General features: G+C 41.2%; 1 protein-coding gene across 1 annotated transcript in view; it reads left to right on the forward strand.

The window, feature by feature from the left end:
• LOC145350099 (electrogenic aspartate/glutamate antiporter SLC25A12, mitochondrial-like) overlaps window positions 1–22337 on the forward strand; it is a 132119-nt gene that overhangs the window by 53908 nt on the left and 55874 nt on the right. The window contains 3 exon segments of the mRNA XM_080199001.1: window positions 7602–7740; window positions 10363–10456; window positions 19992–20076. Of these exon segments, the coding sequence (XP_080055127.1) occupies window positions 7602–7740; window positions 10363–10456; window positions 19992–20076 (318 nt within the window).

Genomic DNA, 22337 nt, shown 5'->3' on the forward strand with positions numbered 1-22337 from the left:
GAAAAGTGTTGTTTCTTGGTGCTGTACAAAGCTGTTCTTGAGTTGGTTGGTACGTGACCTCAACTTTTGTATCTTTTTCCCAACAGAAGAAGCTGGAAGAGGGGTGCGTGGGGCCCTTAATTATGCTGGTTGCTTGGCCAAGCAGTGGGAAGTGTAAACAGGGTCAGTGGATGGGAGGCTGGTTTGTGTGATGTATTGGGCTCCATTCATGACATTTTGTAGTTTCTTGTTCTCTTGGGCAGAGCAGGAACCATAACAAGCTTTGATACAACCAGAAAGAATGCTTTCCATGATGCATCTGTAAAAGTTGGTGAGAGTCGTAGCTGACATGCCAAATTTTTCTTCTGAGAAAGTAGAGGTATTGGTGGGCTTTCTTAACTATACTGTCAGTGTGGAGGGACCGGGACAGGTTGTTAGTGATCTGGACACCTAAAACTTGAAGCTTTCAACCCTTTCTACTTCGTCCTTCATTGATGCAGACAGGGGCATGTTCTCCTTTACTCTTCCTGAAGTCGATGACAGTGTCCTTTGTTTAGTTGACTTTGAGGGAGAGATTATTGTTGTTGCAACAGTTCACCAGATTCTCATTCCTGTACTCTGTCTTGTCATTGTTTGAAATCTGATCCACTACAGTGATGTCATCAGCAAACTTGAAAATAGAGATGGAGGAGAATTTGGCCACTCAGTCATCGGTGTATCTGGCGTATAGTACGGGCTGGGACACCGGTGTTGAGGATAATCGTGGAGAAGGTATTGTTGCCTATCCTTACTGATTACAGTCTGTGGGTTAGGAAGTGCAGGTTCCAGTCACAGAGGGAGAAGCCGAGTCCCAGGCCACGGAGTTTGGAGATGAGTTTCGTAGCAATAATGGTGTTGAAGGCTGAGCTGTAGTCAATAAATAGGAGTCTGACATAGGTGTCTTTGTTTTCTAGGTGTTCTAGCGTTGAGTGCGCGGTAAGAGAGATAGCGTATGCTGTGGAACTGTTGCGGCAATGGGCGAAGTGTAGTGGATCCGTGCGATCTGGGTAGTGGGCTAGTTGTTTAGGTTCAGTCCCAAGTCCTTTACACCTACTGCTTCCAAGTTCACTGATCTGCATTAATTCTTGCTCAAGCAGCACCTCAATCTCAAGATTCTCATCTGTGTTTTCAAATTCCTACACTGCCTCTCCTCTCCTTATCTGTGCAATCTTTTAAAAGTACTTTTTGTATGTGACGAGAGTTTCTGCTTCTGCCACCTTCCACCGCAATCCTCTGAGATATCTGTGCTCATCTATACCTGGCCTCCTGAGAATCCTTTACTTTAATTGCTTCACCGTTGGTGGCCATGACTTCAGTTGCCTGAGTGCTAAGTTCTGGAATTCTCTCTGTAATCCTCTTTATCTCTCTTTCATCCTGTAAGGCGCCCCTCAATCTTTTCATCAACTGCCTGATATTTGCCTTATGTGGATTGGTATCTTAATGTATATCTTGATATTTCTAGAATATTCCTATGAAGCATCATGGGTTGGCTCTTTACATTAAAGGCACTATATGATTATGACTTTGAAAAATGGCCAAGGTTGCTTCTTGTTAGTCCATTCTTACTTTTGTGACAGTATAATCCTTTATATGCTTTGTTCATCAGTTCTTCTTTCACTTTTCTGTCTGCTATTTCTGAATGGTGCCTCATGTTGCAGTATGAAGCAGTGAGCATATTGAACTAACATTAGACTGATCCAAGTGACCAGTTCTCATTTCTGATCCTGCACATTGCGTGTTGGCAAGCCATTTCTTCACAGGAAGCATCACAGCTCAGCTCTCTTGGCAACAGCCTCTGGATAGCAATCAAAGCCAAGAAGCCTGGCTAATTTTTCAACTGTTTCTCACCAGTGATTTATGTGTGCACGCTGCAGCCTTTGGTGAATTAATTTAATTCAATATAGACTTTGTGTAGACTCCTTGATAAAGGAAGTATATAAATTGGCAGATTTCTGTAAATTTCCAGCTCTAAGTCAAAGAATCAGCATGAAGTCACGATAGTGTTTTCTACTCTACTTTTGGCACTTTGAAATGTAACTTTTGAACTATGATGGACTAATTAAAAACTGACTCAATTAAAGCATTCAGTTTTTGGGGGGATTTTGATTTTTGGGCCAAATATATCAAATTGAAAGAAAAAAAATCACAATAATGTGATTAAACTTAATAAAAGGTCATCACCAGAAACTTCTTTCCACTGAAGATGTCTGACCTACTGAGTGGTTCCAGCATTTTTTATTTTTATTTCATATTTTTAATATTGGAACATTTTGCTTCTGTGTCAATGAAATAGTCTCTCATTGCTTTAGTGGCCTATTTCTTTTCCTTTTTGCCAGCATCAATGATATGCCCTTGGCTGCTGATTCTGCAGATATGTAATGTATACTGCCAATGGCCCGCTTTTATTTAGTTTCTGTTTTGAAAATTACCATTTATTCCTTTCACTTGTTTAGTTCACTTATCTATTTTCCCCAGTAACACAGATTTGTATATTCCCATCATTGCTGCATTTCTAATTTATCACAAGAACATTAAAAATAGGGGCAGGAGTAGGCCAGCTAGCCCCTCGAGTTTGCCCAGCCATTCAATAAGATCATGGCTGATCTGATAGTGGTTCAGTTCCACTTAGCCGCCTGCTCCCCATAACCCTTGATTCCCTTATTGGTCAGAAATCTATCTACCTGTGACTTAAACACATTTAACGAGGTAGCCTCCACTGCTTCAATGGGTAGAGAATTCCAAAGATTCACTACCCTCTGGGAGAAGAATTTCCTCCTCAACTCTGTTCTAAATTGACTACCCCTTATTTTGAGGCTGTGCCCTCTAGTTCTTGTTTCCTTTCTAAGTGGAAATAATCTCTCTGCTTCTACCCTGCCTAGCCCCTTCATTATCTTATATCTCTCTATAAGATCTCCCCTCAGCCTTCTAAACTCCAACGAGTACAGGCCCAGTCTACTCAATCTCTCCTCATAAGCTAACCCCCTCATCTCCGGAAACAACCTAGTGAACCTTCTCTGCGCTCCCTCCGAGGCCAGTATATCCTTACAGTACTCTAGCTGCGGCCTCACCAGTACCTTGTACAATTGCAGCAAGACCTCCCTGCTTTTATACTCCATCCCCCTCGCGATAAAGGCCAACATTTCCATTTGCCTTCCTGATCACCTGCAAACTGAGTTTTTGCGATTCGTGCGCAAGGATCCCCAGGTCCCTCTGCGCAGTAGCATGTTGTAATTTTTCACCATTTAAATAATAGTCCATTTTACTATTATTCCTTCCAAAGTGGATAAACTCACACTTGCAAACGCTATACTCCATCTGCCAGATCCTCACCCACTCAGTGTATCCAAATCTCTCTGCAGACTTTCCGCGCCCTCCACGCAATTCGCTTTCCCACTCACCTTTGTGTCTTCTGCAAACTTTGTTACCGTACACTCGGTCCCCTCCTCCAGATCATCTATGTATATGATAAACAGTTGAGGCCCCAGCACCGATCTCTGCGGCACGCTACTAGTCACCAACTGCCAACCGGAAAAGAGCCCACGTGTTCCAACTCTCTGCTTCCTGTTAGATAGCCAATCCTCAATCCATGCGAACACTTTACCCCCAACTCTGTGTACCTTAATATTATGCAGCAACCTTTTGTGAGGCACCTTATCGAACACCTGAAAATCTAAAAACACCACATTCACTAGTTCCCTTCTGTCAACCGCACTTGTTACATCAAAAAAATCCAGTAAATTCGTCAAACACGACTTTTCCTTCATGGATCCATGCTGTGTCTGCTTGATCGAACCATTCTTTTCCAGGTGTCCTGCTATTTCTTCTTTAATGATGGATTCCAGCATTTTCCCAACTACTGACGCTAAGCTAACCAGCCTGTAGTTACCTGCCTTTTGTCTGCCTCTTTTTTTAAACAGTGGGATCACATTAGCTGTTTTCCAATCAGCTGGCACCTCTCCAGAGTCCAGCAGATTTTGATAAATTATAACTAACACATCTGCTATTACTTCTGTCATTTCTTTTAGTACCCTGGGATGCATTCCATCCGGGCCCAGGGACTTGTCTACCTTTAGTCCCATTAGCCTACCAAGCACTACCTCTTTAGTAGTAGCAATAGTTTTAAGGTCCTTATCCCCTACAGTCCCACAACTGTCAATTTTCAGTAAGCTATTTGTGTCCTCTACTGTGATGACTGACACAAAAAACTTGTTTAAGGCCTTGGCCATTTCCTCATTTCCCATTATTAAATCCCCATTCTCGTCTTCTAAATGTCCAACATTTACTTTAGCCACTCTTTTCCTTTTTATATACTTGTAAAAACTTTTACTATCAGTTTTTATATTTTGTGCTCGTTTAGTTTCATAATCTATCTTTCCTTTCTTTATCGCTTTCTTAGTAGTTTTCTTTGTTGTTTTTTAAAGCTTTCCCAATCTTCTAGTTCCCCACTAGTTTTGGCCACTCTGTACACATTGGTTTTTAATTTGATACTCTCCTTTATTTCCTTAGTTATTCACGGCTAGTCATCCCTTTTCTTACATTCTTTTTTTTTATCACCAGTATATATTTTTGCTGAGTACTGAGAAAAACCTCCTTAAAAATCCTCCACTGTTCCTCAACTGTCCTACCAACTAGTCTGAGCTCCCAGTCTACATTAGCTAATTTTGCCCTCGTCCAACGTACTCCCCTTTGTTCAAGCAGAGGACACTGGTTTGGGACCCTACTTTCTCAGCCTCCATCTGTATTAGAAATTCAACCATATTGTCATCACTCATTCCAAGAGGATCCCTCACAAGAAGGTATTTAATTTTACCTATCTCATTACACAAGACCAGATCCAAGATAGCTCGCTCCCTCATAGGTTCTGTAACATACTGTTCGAGGAAACTATCCTTACAGCATTCTAAGAACTCTTCCTCAAGTCCACCTCGTCCGACTTGAGTCAACCAATCAATATGCAGGTTAAAATCCCCCATGATTATTGCTGTTCCGTTTTTACACGCATCCATTATTTGCTTGTTTATAGCCCGCCCCACCTCGAAGGTATTATTTGGGGGCCTATACACCACGCCCACCAGTGACTTTCTCCCCTTACTATTCCTTATCTCCACCCACATCGATTCCACATTTTGCTTCTTAAAGCCTATATCGTCTGTAGCTACCACCCTGATGTTATCCTTAATTAACAGAGCTACCCAGCCTCCTTTTCCTTCCTGTCTATCCTTCCGAAGTGTCTGATACCCCTGGATATTCAGTTCCCAGTCCTGGTCACCCTGCAACCACATTTCTGTAATGGCCACTAGATCATACCCATTTGTGCTGATTTGTGCCATCAACTCATGCTCTTTGTTTCTAATGCCATGTGCATTCAGGTAGTCTTTATGCTAGCCTTTATCTGGACCTGATTTGGTAGTGCACTCTTTTGTCTGTACGCTCTGTCCCTACGTGTCGCAAACTAGTTATCCTTCCCCAGACTATCTCCCTGCACTGCGTTAACCGCCTTCCTTCTCATGCTTGTCACCTTTTTTACTCTGCCTGAGGTTAGATTCCTGCCATCTTCTATCCTCTCTGTCCTATTACATGGTCTGGAAACGTTACTAACCTCTCCTGAGCCCTTGCCTCCTTTAACTAGTTGAATGTCCTCATCGTTAACCCGCACTCATACCCTCTCCTTTACCTTTGATTTTGTAATTCCCCATACCACTGAACCCTCCCCCCCCCCCCCCCTACTAGTTACTTTAAAGCCCTATCTACAGCCCTAGTTATATGGTTCACCAAGACTCTGGTCCCAGCACGATTCAGATGAAGACCATCCCATCTGAACAGGTCCCATCTTGCCTAATATCCAATCTTACTTACAAACACTTTTAAACAACTTTATTGAATTTATCAATGGTATTTACATTTCCCCAGTTGCTTCAAATTAATATTTATTTAGTCATTAATTATCTGCTAAGTAGGAATCAAACATTCAATAAAAATTTTTCATTACATTTATTAAAGATGAGTCAGATGTCACACTTCTGTAATTCTACGTAAGTATTGCATTTATATAGAATTAATTGTTATATTTAATTTGATCTCTGCAAAATCACAACTTTTTTGCCAAGACTGTATCTTCTGGCTCATCGTAAGCAATACCATAGGAAATCAATTAACATATTGAAATGGTATGTCAGTAAACACACATTTGTTATAATGCAGAGCAGTCCTAAAGGTTTTTATGCTTTTCAGCTGAAGTCTGACACTGACAAATAAACTCCACATTGCAAAGTGGTTTCCTGTTGGTAAGACCTCTTTTCTGATTTAGCCTATCACTCTGTGGTCCCCCACAAGAGAGTCCCAAAGGCCCTGTTACTGGTTGTTCCATGGAATTCGCTGAGAGCTCTTTAATGCTAATTTTTAAAAACATTGAAAATCTTGCCACTTCTCAGCAATAGCTGGTAATGTGACTTTTGGTAATGTGCATCCTGGGAAGCAAAGCTCATGGTCCAGTAGTGGTTGTGTTGAAAGGATTTCTTCACTATTCTGAAAGGAAATAAAAACCCTGGATTGATGTGGAATGGATCGATTTCAGATATTTAGTTGGATTTCTGCGAACGTTTTACCTGGGTCTGGAAATTATTATTTTAAATACTCGGCAGCATTTATTTTAAATCTTTTTTCGGTCAATGTTCACAGAATGACAAAATTGTTACGGAGCAGAAGGAGGTCATTTGGCCCACCTGCACTGGCTCTCTAAACAAGTATTATGGCTCTGTGACATTCCTTACCTCTTTCCTATATTCATGCACATTAAAATATCGAATGCCCCCTTGAATGCCTCGTTTGAGCTGTTGGGGAAATTAGCAGCATCAGAGTTTAACTACCCCTCCCAACCCCGTTTCCCCGATCCTGACAAATGCCAACATCACCCCGATTACCACCGTTATCATAAACACCCGGGGTGTGATTTTCCTCCCCTTCCACGATGAGTTTCGCAATGACACAAAAAAGTGACACAAACAAAACTAATAAATGCATGCTTAAAACTGATTTTTAATCAAAATCGAAACCTTGACTAAGTTTTCATGCAAATATGAACGCAATCATGTAATCGAAGTCTGTAAGTTCTGTAATAAAGAGCTTGATTTATTTAATCACTGTAAATCAGTGGCCCTGCTGTTTTGTACATGACATGAAATAAAGCAAAGCATAGCCTTGGACCATCAATTGTAAAACATTTCATCTGGATGTAACATTTCTTTATATTTACAATCGCTTCTAAATTGCACATTTAATTCCCATCTTGAATTTGAGGGGTGGATTCTGATCTCCTCCAGTGTTGCCTAATCAAGTGACAAGTCAAACTGAATGGCTATTCAAGTATTTGGATTTGGGCTCATTAAAGCACACAGATTTACTAAAATAATACATTGTGCATTACAAGGTTTAATGCTCCTTTCTTTATGAAACAGAATATAATCACGTTTACAACGAGCAACACTGGGGAGTCCTAATGTGCATATATAGATTTTTTTCTGTTTTCAATTTGCAGCTGTTCTAAAAGGAACTAAATGTTGTAATGTTTTGTCTTCATTAAACAGGCAGCAGGTGGAACTACCTCTCATCTGGTCAGCTTTTCTTACTTCAATGCATTTAACTCCTTGTTGAACAACATGGAGCTTATGAGGAAGATATACAGCACTTTAGCAGGCACAAGAAAAGATGTACAAGTTACTAAAGGTAAAAATATCCATTTTTGTGTCCTGCCCAAACAAGTCAAAACTTTTTTCCAATATTTGCTGCTTTATTTAATAATCCCCAATTAATCTTATCAGAACATCAGAGATTGACCTTTCATGAGTTTAATATATTACTCAACCTGTAATTGTGCAATGAGTATGAATTTCCTCACCCCAAAACATTATCAAAAACTAATATATTTTTATCTAATTTAGTAACATAAGAACATAAGAAATAGGACAGGAGTGGGCTATCTAGCCCTTCAAGCCTGCCCCGCCACTTAATAAGATCATGGCTGATCTGAAGTGGATCAGTTCCACTTTCCCGCCTGCTCCCCATAAGCCTTAATTCCCTTGTCTATCAGAAATCTATCTACCCATGACTTAAACATATTCAACGAGGTAGCCTCCACCATTTCAATGGGCAGAGAATTCCAGAGATTCACCACCTTTTGAGTGAAGAAGCTCCTCCTCAACTCTGTTCTAAACTGCACCCCCACTTATTTTGAGGCTGTGCCCTCTAGTTCTGGTTTCCTTTCTCAGCGGAAAGAATCTCTCTACCTCTACCCTATCTAGCCCCTTCCTTATCTTGTAAGTCTCTATAAGATCCCTCCCTCAGCCTTCTAAACTCCACGAGTACAGGCCCAGTCTATTTAATCTCTCCTCATAAGCTAACCCCCTCATCTCTGGTATCAGCCTGATTAAACTTCTCTGTACTCCCTCCAAGGCCAATATATCCTTTCGCAAATATGGGGACCAAAACTGCACACAGTACTCCAGTTGCGGCCTCACCAGTGCCTTGAACAGTTGCAGCAAGACCTCCCTGCTTTTGTATTCTATCCCCCTCGCTATAAAGGCCAACATTCCATTCATCTTCTTGATCACCTGCTGCACCTGCAGACTGAGTTTTTGCGATTCGTGCACAAGAACCCCCAGGTCCCTCTGCACAGTAGCATGCTGCAACTTTTCACCATTTAAATAATATTCCATCCTACTATTATTTCTTCCAAAGTGGCTAACCTCACATTTGCTAAAGCTATACTTCATCTGCCAGGTCCTCGCCCACTCACTCAGCCAGCCTATCGAAATCTCTCTGCAGACTTTCCGTGTCCTCCACACAATTCGCTTTTCCACTCATCTTCGTGTCATCATCAAATTTTGTTACCCTACACTCAGCCCCCTCCTCCAGATCATCTATTTATATGGTAAACAGTTGAGGCCCCAGCACCGATCCCTGCGGCATGCCACCAGTCACCAACTGCCAACCAGAAAAGCACCCATTTATTCCAACTCTCTGCTTCTTGTTAGATAACCAATCCTCAATCCACGCTAATACTTTACTCCCCAACTCCGTGTACCCTAACCTTCTGCAGCAACCTTTTTTGAGGCACCTTATCGAACGCCTTCTGGACATCTAAAAACACCATATCCACCGATTCCCCTCTGAATACCGCACTAGTCGCATCTTCTTAAAAATCCAGTAAATTCGTCAAACATGACTTCCTCTTCACAAATCCATGCTGCGTCTGCTTGATCAAACTGTTCTTTTCTAGGTGTCCTGCTGTTTCTTCTTTAATGATGGATTCTAGCAGTTTTCCAACTACAGACGTTAAGCTAACCAGCCTGTAGTTACCCGCCTTTTGTCTGCTACCTTTTTTAAACAGCGGCGTAACAGTAGCTGTTTTCCAATCCGCCGGCACTTCCCCAGAGTCTAGTGAATTTTGATAAATAACTACTAACGCATCCGCTATTACTTCTGCCATTTCTTTCAGAACCCTGGGATGCATTCCATCTGGTCCCGGGGACCTGTCTACCTTCAGTAACAAAATGATCAAAGCAAAACTTTGAATTGTTTTGATTTTGGAAGGTTTGACTCTAACATATGTTGCAAGATTGCTGTTCTTCTTATAGTAGTAATATTCGACCTCTTGTGTTAATACTGCATTAATAATAATTGAGAAAAAGTGAGTTTAGATCCCAGCCTGTCAGTGGTAACAATAAAAGTATCTATGAATCTGTTGAATTGTCTGAGGTGATTCACTAATGTCGTCGTTTAGGGAAGGACACCTGACATTCTTATTGGTCTGGACTACTTGATGCACCAAAATGTTTGATTCTTAACTGCCCTCTAGCGTCAAGGCACTCGAGGACAACTGAGAATGGGCAATTAATATTATCCTTGTTAATGGCATCCACATTCCAAAAATGAAGCAAAATAGGCACCTTTAGACTTTTCCAATGGTAATAGCTAAGCCATTTTATCAGGAAAGTCTGTGTGCAGTATGTCAAAATACAGAAAAATTACACTATAAAATCAGGCTATTTGGCCCAAATAGTCGACGTTGTTGTTTATCTTTCACGCTTATTTCAGCTTGGTCCATCGATGGTCTAGAAGTGCAGAACTCAATGTTTTGTGCTGTCTTTAGTGGAGCCTTTGAAACTTGGAGAAGAATTGGACCCTAAATACAATTAGAAAACTCGAGCTCCAGGTTGCCTCCTCTTGTACCTCAAGTATGATACCCTTGTCAGTGGCCAAATGCTGTTAGCTTAATTTCAGCATGGAACAGTTTAGGACTTTGCAAATAAGCATGTAGCTCTAATCTTTGTTTTTCTTTACATATAGAGGAGTTTGCTCATGCAGCCAATAAATTTGGCCAGATTACACCTTTGGAGGTTGATATCCTTTTCCAGCTTGTGGCTCTGTACAGTCCAACAGGGTAATTACCTTTTAATTTAGTATGGATATTCAAAGTTGTCTGTTGATTTTATGTATAAAGCTGCAATGGAGCATAAGAAACCAAAAGTAATTAATTTAATTAATTGTCTAATTGGTTTTTACATTTGATAAGTTTCAAATTTGTTATGTTGAAGTAGGCACAAGTGTAATTTTATTTAAATTAACCTCCCTGTAAAAGGAGGTTATGGCAATGTAAGTGTAGCAGATGATTATTTATTTGTCTTTAGCTTATATCTGTTAAGTCAGTTAGTCTGACCAATAGAAATATAGTAGGGCAGATCATTTTAATACCCATCCTGTTGCCTGTGGGAACTCCAAGAAACGCATCTAAGACAACTACATGTACAGGAATTACTGTCAGCTGGAGGAGCTTGAGCTTCCAGGTTTCAAAACTCGATCAACAGCTGGGATTGTTACTGTGCATTTAGAAGGCTCAGAGCTAAATGAATAGCACGTTACTGAATGTGGTTATTCCACAGCTTGAGTGTACAGGCAGAGGGAATGGGTGACCACCAGACAGTCAAAGAACAAACTGGTAGTCTAGGAGTCCCCTGAGTACATCTCACTCTCCACCTGGTATTCAGTTCTGAATACTGGTGGGTGTGATGCTCTTGCCAGTGGAACCAAGCATGTAGAGCCACAAATAGCTCAGCTGTACAAGTGGAAGATTAGGAAAACAATATTGTTAAGGAAACAGGCAGACATTTCTGTGATGCAGATGTAAATCCAGGATGGTACATTGCCTCCCTGTTGCCAGGATCAAGGATGTCACTGTGCCTTCTGAGCGATAAGGATGAACAGCCAGTGATCATGGCCCATATCAGTACCAACATTATGGGTAAAAAAGGAATGAGTCAGCCAGACAGACGTTGGGTGGCTTGGAAAAAAATTAGCAAGCAGGGCCTGAGAGTAATCTCCGGATTTCTCCTGGTGTCACGTGTTTGTAAGTATCAAAATAGATGGAAAAGATTAATGCTTAGCTGGTGAGAGGGAGGGCTTTTTGTACCTGGGACATTGGGGCTGGTTCAAGGGAGATTGGATCTATTCAGACCAGTTAACTGCACTTGAACAGAGGCAGAGCCCTCGTGGAACAACTTGTTTGTGCCATTGAGGACAATTTAAACGAAGTTGGCAAGTCTTAGGGAAGATAATAGAAAAAGACATGGTGCACAAAGAACTGGGAGAGACAGATAGCACTTAATTAAGAAATAATAAGGTATTATTGGGGGTAGAGTGAGAGAGAATGCAATAAAGTCTAAATTAGATTTGGAGTGAATGTATGTGAATTCATAGAATTTGATAAATAAGATTTGTGAGCTGTAATTGTAAATAGCCAATGGGAATAAGCGGTTAGAACAAAGAAAGTTACAGCACAGGAACTAGCCCTTTAACCTACCAAGCCTACAGTGACACATGGCGCCTTCTAAACTCAAGACCTTTTGCCTTCACGGGGTCGTATCCCTCTTCCCTATCTTTTCATGCGTATGTCAAGATGCTTCTTAAATTTTGCTAATATACCTGCTTCTACCACTTCTTCTGGCAGCGCATTCCAGACACTTACCATCCTCAATGTAAAAAAAAATTTGTCCCTCACATTTCCTTTAAACTATCCCCCTTTTACCTTAAACCTATGCCCCCTAATAATTGACATTTTTACACTGGGGGAAAAAGGCTCTGACTATCCATTCAATCCATACCTCTTATAATTTTGTAAACTTCTATCAGGTTGCCCCTTAAGCCTCAGATGTTCAAGTGAAAACAAACCAAGTTTATCCAATCTTGCCTCGTAGCTAATACCCTGCAAACCAGGCAACATCCTATTGAACTTTACTGTACCTTCTCCAAAACCTCCAGATCCTGTATGTGGCGACTAGACCTGTATGCAGTATTTCAAATATGGCCTAACTGAAGTTCTATACAGCTGCAACATGACTTGCCAATTTTTATACCCTATGCCCTGACCAGTAAAGGCAAGCATGCTTCACGCTTTCTTGACCACCTTATCCACTTGTGTTGTCACTTTCAGGGAACTGTGGACCTGTGTGCTTAATCCCTCTACAGGTTCATGTTTCTAAGCATTCTGCCATTTACTGTATACTTTCCTCTTGCGTTAGACCTTACAAAAAGCATTGCAATGCATTTGTCCAGATTAAATTCCATTTACCCTTTCTTTGCCCGAGTCACGAACCTATCGATATCCTCTGGCAACCGTCCTCACTTTATGCAGCTCTCCAGCCCTATGTTTTCCTCCCGATCATGTGTGTGTGTGTATATATATATATATATATATATATATAGTGTGTATATATATATACAGGGGTCCCAACATTGCGTCATTCTGCACGTTTAATGTTAGTCTAATAATGGGTCCCATGACTGGTGGGTACCATTGTGAATTAAATAGTTTGCACTTGAGGGAAGTTGGACTTCTTAATTCCAGAGCCAACGTTCTGAAGAAACAATATCCACAGTAGAGTTCCTTTTTGCAAGTCGTAAGCCTGGGCAGCTCGTTCTGTGAAAAAGGTCATTTCTCGATTCAAGCTGATTTCAATTTTGGAACTTCAGGAGTGCTTGCATTGGATAAGGTACCGAAGCTATAAAGTCTGTGAGAGAGAACTATTACTGTTCACAGTTTTAGTAAAATTCCTTCTCTCCCATGCGGCTTATTTGGGTGAAACATGCATGAGGCTGACTGCCTTGTTGAAGTCTGCAGCAGGCAAGGCAAAGGAATCATTTAAAAACCAGTGAGCAAGCCATTTGCCATAGGCAATGCAAAAGGGCCATTTTAAAGTTCCTTCTTTCAGACTTATGATTTAATGCAGCAATTCCTTGAAATCGTTTTTAAACATGAGGCCAGTAAGTGGTAGTGAACTTGCTGCTGTAAAGAAAGCAAGAAAAACTACCAGCCTATCAAACTAACAGCCTAGCAATGCAATTGGATGTTTTAAAATGTCTTAAGGCTAAAGACAGTAAAAGCAATCGTCAGACAAAGTGTCGCACCTTTGTGCTGGCAGGGTAAGTCTGACTAAAAGCAACTTAGTGAAGAACATGAAAGTCTGGATCAAAGACTAAAACCAATGCCTGGTGCCTCTTAGTTTGATCATTTTAAAAAAAAAGGTAAGGCTTGTATGAAGACTTGCAGAATCATCAGGGTGTGAGTTCTTAGTGAGAAAGTTTCAATGCTAGTTGTGGATGGTTTGAGCATTTCAAGAGACTTTCCTACCTGCATAACATTAAAATGCCTGGCGAAGCAGCCAAGCTGATGTAGAAATGGCTGATCCATTTGAGGAAAGTCATTGAAGAAGGTGGCTACTCTCCAATTCAAGTTTTTAATGTTGATACAAAAAACAAAGAACAATACAGCACAGGAACAGGTCCTTCAGCTCTCCAAGTCTGCACTGATGTTCCTAAGTAGGCTGTGTTCCTAAGTAGACCATCCGTTTGTATCCCTGCATTCCCAGTCTGTTAATGTGGCTATCTAGATAAGTCTTAAATGATCCTAGCATTTCTGCCTCAACCACCTTGCTTGGTAGTGCATTCCAGGCCCCCACCATCCTCTGTGTAAAAAAAAAAGTTCCCCACATATCTGTATTGAACCTTGTCCCCCTTACCTTGAATTTCTGACCCCTTGTGTTTGTCATTTCTGACTTGGGGTAAAGCTTCCAACTGTTCGCCCAATCTATGCCCTTCATAATTTTATAAACTTCTATTAGGTTGCCCCTCAACGTCTGTCTTTCCAGGGAGAGCAACCCTACTTTACTCAATCTCACCTCACAGCTAATACCCTCCATACCAGGCAACATCTGGTAAACCTTTTCTGCACTCTCTCCAAAGCCTCCACATCCTTCTGGTAGTGTAGTGACCAGAACTAGATGCAATATTCCAACTTCTATATAACTGCAACATCATATGCCAACTTCTTTACTCTATGTTCCGTTCAATAAAGGCAAGCATGACATATGCCACCTCCACCACCTTCTCCACCTGTGCTGCCACCTTTAAGGATCTGTGGACTTGCACACCCAGATCCCTCTGTGTGTCTATATTCCTGATGGTTCTGCCATTTATTGTATAGCTCTCCCCTGCATTAGATCTACCAAAATGCATCACTGATTGGAGGTCTGTGACTAGTGGTTGCTCCTTTGGATAATTGCCTTGGTCATCCTTTCAGCTTTGATGAATTGCCTAAACATGTGAAGTTATTTTTTCTGGTACACATTGATCATGAGCAGAAGATACCACATTAAAACCTATGCCCACATATCTATCCTTGGGCTGCCGCAATGCTCTAATGAAGTTTAGTGCAAACTGGAAGAACAACACCTCACCAACATCAGGTGGCACGGTGGCGCATGGTTAGCATTTATCTGGATTAAGTTCCATCTGCCATTTCTCCGCCCAATTTTCCAGCCTGTCTATATTCTGTTGTAATCTCTGACAATGTTTATCACTATCTGCAACTCCAGCAATCTTTGTGTCGTCCACAAACTAACTAATCAGACCAGCTATATCTTTTTCCATATCATTTATATATATCACAAACAGCAGAGGTCCCAGTACAGAACGCTGCAGAACACCACTAGTCACAGACCTCCAATCAGAAAAAGACCCCTCCACTGCTATGGTCAAGCTTGTTCTGTACCCATCTAGCTAGTTCACTTTTGATCCCGTGAGATTTAACCTTTTGCACCAGCCTGCCGTGAGGGACCTCATCAATTGCTTTACTAAAAATCCATGTAGACAACATCCACGGCCCTTCCCTTGTCAATCATTTTTGTTACCTTCTCAAAAAACTCAACAAAATTTGTGAGGCATGACCTCCCTCGTACAAAGGTGATAAGGTGATTTTGTTTTGGAAACATATTCTGCAGAGAAAATACATTTCAAAAGAAGAGACAACAGCACCAGGATTTAAAGCTGTCAAAGATCACCTGACTGTTCTTATTGAGAATTTAAGTTTAAGCCCTTAGTGGTGTACCAGTATTGAACACCGCAGGTATTGAGGATTTATTCCACGGAATATCTGTGAATCACTTGCTCTTCAAATAAGGTGGGCTGGATAATGTAGACTCTCTTCAAAAATAATTCTTTCTGAATACCATCTGTGCCAGGAGGGCATGTTGCGCCAGAGAAAATCTCACCTCAAGATATTGCTCCTTTGGATAATTGCCTTGGTCATCCTTGCAGCTTTGATAAATTGCCTAAACATGTGAAATTATTTTTTCTGGTACACATTGATCAAGAGCAGAAGATACTGTATTAAAACCTATGCCCACATATCTATCCTTGGGCTGCCGCAATGCTCTAATGAAGTTTAGCACAGACTGGAAGAACAACACCTCACTGACATCGGGCTGCACGGTGGCATATGGTTAGCACTGCTACTTCACACAGCCAGGGACATGGGCTTGATTCCCGGCTTGGGTCACTGTCTGTGGTGTTTGCATGTTCTCCCTGTGTCTGTGTGGGTTTCCTCTGGGCGCTCCAGTTTTCTCCCACAGTCCAAAAGATGTGTGGGTTAGGTGCATTGGCCATGTTAAATTGCCACTTAGTGTCCCAGGATGCATAGGTTAGAGGGATTAGCAGGGTAAATATGTGGGATAACAAGGGTAGGGCCTGGGTGGGATTGTTGTCAATGCAGGTTCAATGGGCTGAATGGTCTCCTTCTGCACTGTAGGGATTCTATGATTCTCTCTGGTTCAACAAGTTTAGATTGTGAATCTTTTCCTTCATCTTGATGTCCCCTATATAATTTTCTGTTATAGAGGTTCCCTGGTTTGTCCCAACACTACCCACCCCTCCCTCACATGGCCATTGTCCTTTGTTATTCAGTTTTGCCCCCACTGAGCACTAACCTCTATTTCCTGTTGACACATTTAGCTTTCCTACCTTTGCCGCTATTAACACACTGTAGTCCCTAATGGCACCATTAGCAGCCATTTTGTCTCATGTTTGTGACATCTTTCTCAATCTCTCCTTAGCTCCTATCTAACACTGATTTTTTGCTCTGCCCCATCCCCCTCCCAGTGCATATCATTACATTTCTATCCCATTTCAATTCTGTATGAAGTCAATGGACTCAAAACATTAACAGTTTGTCTTTACAGATGCTGCCAGATCTGCTGAATTAATCCAGCATTTTCTGTATTTATCTCAGATTTCTAACATCTGCAGTATTTTGCTTGTAATATTTTAGACAGTTGGCTTGGTTACAAGCTTAGCTGACCTGTAATTCTTTATTGTAATGTGATGAGAGGGTGGGCTGTCTATTTTAATGTTCGCCCACCTAATGTATTATGTGGAGTGCTCGGGGTGGTTGAGAAATGGTGGGCTGGACAGCTCTCTTTTTTTTAAACGTGCATCCCTTTCATAAACAGATCTGGTGGAGAATGTGTAAAATCCAGCCAGCTGATCCTGAGGGAGTTGACAGGGTGTATACTGAGAGGATGTTTCCCATTATAAGTGAGCCTTGAACCAGGGAACACAATTAAAAATTAGAGATCTCCAATTTGAGATTGAGACGGGAAGATTTCTTTTCTCTTCGAGATTGTTACTCTGTAGAATTCTCTTGCTCGGACAGTGGAGGCTCGTACACTGATTAATGAGTTAGATAGATTTTTGATTGACAGGTGACTTTGAAGATTATGGGAGATGGACACAAAAGTGGACTTGAGGCCACACAATCTGATCAGCCACAATCTTATCAAATGGCAGAGCAGTCTCGAATGGCCAAATGGCCTATGCCTGTGCCTACCTCTTATGTGCTTTGTTGAAACTCTGGATGGGCTAAAAATTGATAAAGGGAAGGTGTCATTAGAAAGGCTAACTGTACTAAAGTCACAGTTCCACCTCGACCAGTTCAGGGGAAACTGAGGAAAGTAACTTAAATTATTTTCCATGCAGTTGAACCCATCCTCCACTATTTAGTTTAAAGCCATATCTACAGCCCTAGTTATGCGATTCACCAAGACTCTTGTCCCAACATGATTCAGGTGGAGTCCATTCCATAGACACAACTCCTTCCTTCCCTGGTACTTGTGCCAATGTTCCATGAATTCAAACCCACTCCTCCCACACCAATCAATGAGCCATGCGTTTAGCTCTTCAATCTTGTTGATCCTGTGCCAATTAGCTTGTGGCTCAGGTAGTAATCCAGAGATTATTACCTTTTGGTTCTGCTTTTTAATTTAGCCCCTAACTGTTCATATTCCCTCAGCAGAATCTCTTTCCTTTTTCTACCTATATCGTTGGTATCCAAATGGACCACAACAACAGGCTCTTTCTTTTCCCGCTCCAAATTTGTCTGCAGTCCAGATGAGATTTCCTGAACCCGACAGCAGGTCTTCGGAACTCTCAGTACTGGCCAGAGAGAACAGTGTCTATTCCCCTGACTATACTATCCCCAATTACAACTACATTTCTCTTCCCAAAACAGGATTGTCACCAAAGCTTATGAAGTAAAAGGGACTATGACAGCATGGATGCAAACTGGCTGAATGACAAGAAACCATGAGTAATGCGATTATGAAAAAGGATGAGAAATGTCAGTTATACAGACAGTTTGGAGAGGATGGAATTGTTCTCCTTGGATACAAAAAGGCTAAGAGGAGATTTGATAGAGATATTCAAAATCATGAAGGGGCTGGACAGAGTAAATAGGGAGAAACTATTCCAGCCCCTAAAAGAATCAATTATTTTGCAAATTACTTTTAAAGTAATTTACAAAAGAAGCAAATGTGATGTGAGACAAAACTTTTTCACGCAACAAGTGATTTGGGCCTGGAATGCTCTGCCTGGAAGTGTGGTGGAGGTAGGTTCAATCAAGGCAATCAGGAGGATGTTAGATGATCATTTGAATAAGAATACGGTTGAAGGGTACGGCGAAAAGGCAGGTGAATGGCAGTCAGCCATGATATTCAGCTGGAGAGGCGATGCAGACATGATGAGTAGTGGTGAACATTGTTTTCCAGACTGCAGGAAGATATAGTATGGTTTTCCCTAGCGGTTGATCTTAATCTTTATTAATGACCCTGACGTGGCTGTGCAAGGCATTGTTTCAAAATTTGCAGATAAAACTCTGTTATCGTGAACTGTGGAAAGCTAGTAATGGACTTCAAGAAAACATAGGCTGGTGTAATAGGTGGACATATGACTGGACAAAATTTAATGCAGAGAATTATGAAGTGATACATCTTGATAGGAAAACGAGATGAGGCAGTACAAAATAAAGTATACAATCTTAACAGGTGCCGGAGCAGAAGGACTTTGGGATCATTGAGGGTGTTAGGGCATGTTGAATGAGGCATACAGGATCTTGGAATTTATAAATAGTGGTATAGGATATAAAAGAAAGGAAGTTATTGTGAGCTGTCATAAAACTCTAGTTTGGTCTCAATTGGGTGTCAAGGCATTAAACAAGTGCAGAAAAGATTTATGAGATTGGCTCCAGCGATGATGGATTTTGGTTATGCTGATGGGTTGGAGAAGCTGATGGTATTCTCTTTGGGGAAGCAAATGTTGGGAGGAGATTTGATAGAGGTGTTCCAAATCTGTCTGGACAGAGTAGGTGGGGAGAAACTGTTGTCATTGGCAGAAGGGTTAAGAACTAGAAGACACTGATTAAAGTATTTGGCAAAAGAACCAAAGGCATCAAGGTAAAAAGCTTTTTTATGTAGCAAGTGGTTAGGGCCTGGAATTTTGTTTTTGCTCACATCACAACAATGACAGCACTTTGTGTTAATCCCTAATTGTCCATGAATTCAGTGCCTGAGAATGTGGTGATGTTAGATTCAATTGTGACTTTCAAAAAGAAATTAGGTAATTACCCAAATTTAAAAAAAAAGGTCAGGGTTATGTGGAAAGGTGGAGGAGCTGGCATGGATGCACCAAGCCAGAAAGCCGGCTCTGCTGTAACTGTTCTATGAAGTGAAAAAAATTATGACAATGGCGTACAGGTCAATCACAAATTTATGAACAGTAGTTTCCTGTATTCTGCAACTGTATTAAATGGCTCACAGATTGTGTTTTTAAGTATGCCACTGTTCATTATTTTATAATTGTTTGACACTGCAGTTGACATTGATCAGGTAATTTGATTTTGCTTGACAACTTCTCAGTGGGCCGGACAGCTGATTTGTGATGCTGAGTGATGCCAACAGCATGGGTTCAATTCCTGTACTGTCAGATTATTCATGAAGGTCTGCCTTCTTAACCTTTCCCTCACCTGAGGTGTGGTGATGCTTGGATTAAAATCACCACCCCTCGAAAGTGGTGAGCAGCCTGAGGTGCTCTGGTATTATGGTGACTTTTGACTTTTTTAATGGATGCTTTGTTAAAATATCAACAATTTCATGTTAAGATTGTAACTGAACAAAAATGCTCTTTTTCAACAGAATCTGAACAAGATTCTTTTGCATTACAGATTATTGCAACAAAGCAGGCAGGATAGGTTGAACTTTGTACGTGGTATTCTTATAGTGAGTTGTTTCTTTGCCTGTTTTTTCTTCCTCCTTCAGACGAGTCACTCTGGCAGACATTGAAAGAATAGCACCACTGGAGGAAGGAGCCCTACCATATAATTTGGCTGAAGTTCAGAGACAGGTAGGAGGGAAATCTGGCTCTCCAATGCAGATATCTAGCAGTGTTAAAGTTATGAGATTGTTACGATCTTTCTATTTGTATTAAAATCATCAACTTCTATTTACTGAAAGCCTGCTCAAAAGTTTGAAATAAAAGGGTTCAAAGTAGTTTAGCAGCTTGGATAAAACATTTTGGCCCACTTCATACAAATAATTGAGTGGCCTATGCTACTTCGGATTCAGTGCATCTTTGGACAAATAAAATCAATTCCCATAGTGTTGCACCTTGTGAATTGAGATGTAGACCAGGATTTTTGAGGTGGCATAAGTTCTGTGGGGCAGAAAGCATTGCCTTTGGTGGGCAGTGGGACCCTGCATTTTTTCTCCTTCAAGTAGTTATCTTAACTGCCTTTTGAAGATGATTGAACCTATGCTACTCCCAAATCCTGTGAATGAATAAGAACAGTAACAAGATAGCATCTTTGATGTACTAAAGCATCGAAAAGTATTTCACAGGAGGGTAATCAAACGAAGTTTGTCATTGAGCCACAAAAGGTTATATTTGGACAGGTGGTCCCAAAGGTAAGTTTTAATGAGCATCTTAGAGACAGAGAGGTAAAGAGACTGAAGGCTAATAGATTGGTTAATATGTGTAGGAGCTTTGACTATAAGCAAATGATTGGTAAGTTCACTTCCAATGATCCAGTGCATTCAGCACTTATCCTAGAAATTGTTTGCAAGCAGATCTCCCTTTCCTGTATGTAGTTTTAAGGTGCCCATCAGGTATTTTGTTCCAGCCAGTATTTTTCAACGTTTAAAAAAACGCCCAGTTGTACTACAAGAATGTTTTAAACAGAGTGAGATAAACTAAATACACGTTAATAAAAAGTTATTAATCCTGCTTTACACGCAACCCGTTTCTGGCCCATTCCTTTATATACGTTTCTCTCGTATAATATATCAAGATCTCTGTAGAGACCATTAACTGTGAAGAGAAATTTGAATTTCATAGATTATAAAACCAGAGAGGTCATATTGGAGTTGTATAAAACTTTGGTGAGCCCACAGCTGGAGTACTAGGTGCCTTTCTAGTTGTTACATTATAGGAAGGATGTGACCACACTGGAAGGGATACAGAGGAGATTTACCAGAATGTTACTTGGAATGGAACATTTAAGTTATAAAGAGAGGTTGAATAGGCTTGGGTTGTTTTCTCTGGTGCAGAGAAGACTGGGGACAATCTGATTGAGGTGTTGAAGATTATGATGGGCATGGACAGGGAGAAGCTGTTCCCCTTAGTTGGAGGGTCAGTTATGAAGGGACACAAGTTAGAAGTAAGGGATGGGAAGTTTAGGGGAGATTTGAGGAATGCACTGCCTGGGAGCATGGTGGAGGTGGAATGCCTCACATGCTTTAAAAGTACCTGGATGAGCACTTGGCATGCCGTAGCATTCAAGGTTATGGGTCAAGTGCTGGCAAGTGGGATTAGGTGAGCAGGTCAGGGCCTTTCATGCGTTGGTGCAGACTCGATGGCCCAAATGGCCTCTTCTGCAATGTAATATTCTGTGATTCCATGAATTCCAATGACCAACTTAAAAGGGATTGTTCAACAAGATTTCAAGTTTTAAGACTTTTACTGCACAAGCTAAAAGTAACATTGAATAGTCACTACTTCATAGGCAACTTACACTCTAAGCTACAGAAAAATTTCCTTATTAAGGCTTTAATGCAACCAAAAACCTTCCACCCTGGTACTTTATTCTGTCCCTTAAATGGACTCACTATTCTTCTGGGACAGTCAGTGATTCTCGGTTTCCAAGGGCTTGCGTCTGTTCTTTCCTTTTTCCAGCCATATAACTTCTTAATCCATGATCTGCTTCAAAGTGAAGGTTACCCAGGAGATCCTTCCCTCTAGCCAGAGCTAAGCAAATCTTCCAGTCTGGTTTAAATCCTCACGAATTCAGGGGGTAACCTTACCAAAAAAATTCTAAGTGCTGAACGAGCATGGAAATGGGAGAGTTCAGAGCCAATTTTTTGTGAGAGTTTGAAAATGCGCAACCTGATTCCTACCAGTAAGGGGAGGAAGTGGAGCCTAAGCTCGCTGGAAAGCTGGCTATTCACAGTAGAGGATGCAGTTGCACATGTACAGATCTTTCTGTTCTGTGCAACAGAACAAAGATCTGTCAGGCTCCCCACCTCCTGGATATTGCCCCACCATCATGCCCGGTCGATCGCCCTAGCCCAGTCGATCCCTCTGGTTGCAGAGAGGACTTTTGGCCTCTC

This window comes from Carcharhinus amblyrhynchos, chromosome 11, assembly GCF_965287045.1.
Source record: "Carcharhinus amblyrhynchos chromosome 11, sCarAmb.v2.hapA, whole genome shotgun sequence".
Taxonomy (NCBI): Eukaryota; Metazoa; Chordata; class Chondrichthyes; order Carcharhiniformes; family Carcharhinidae; genus Carcharhinus; species Carcharhinus amblyrhynchos.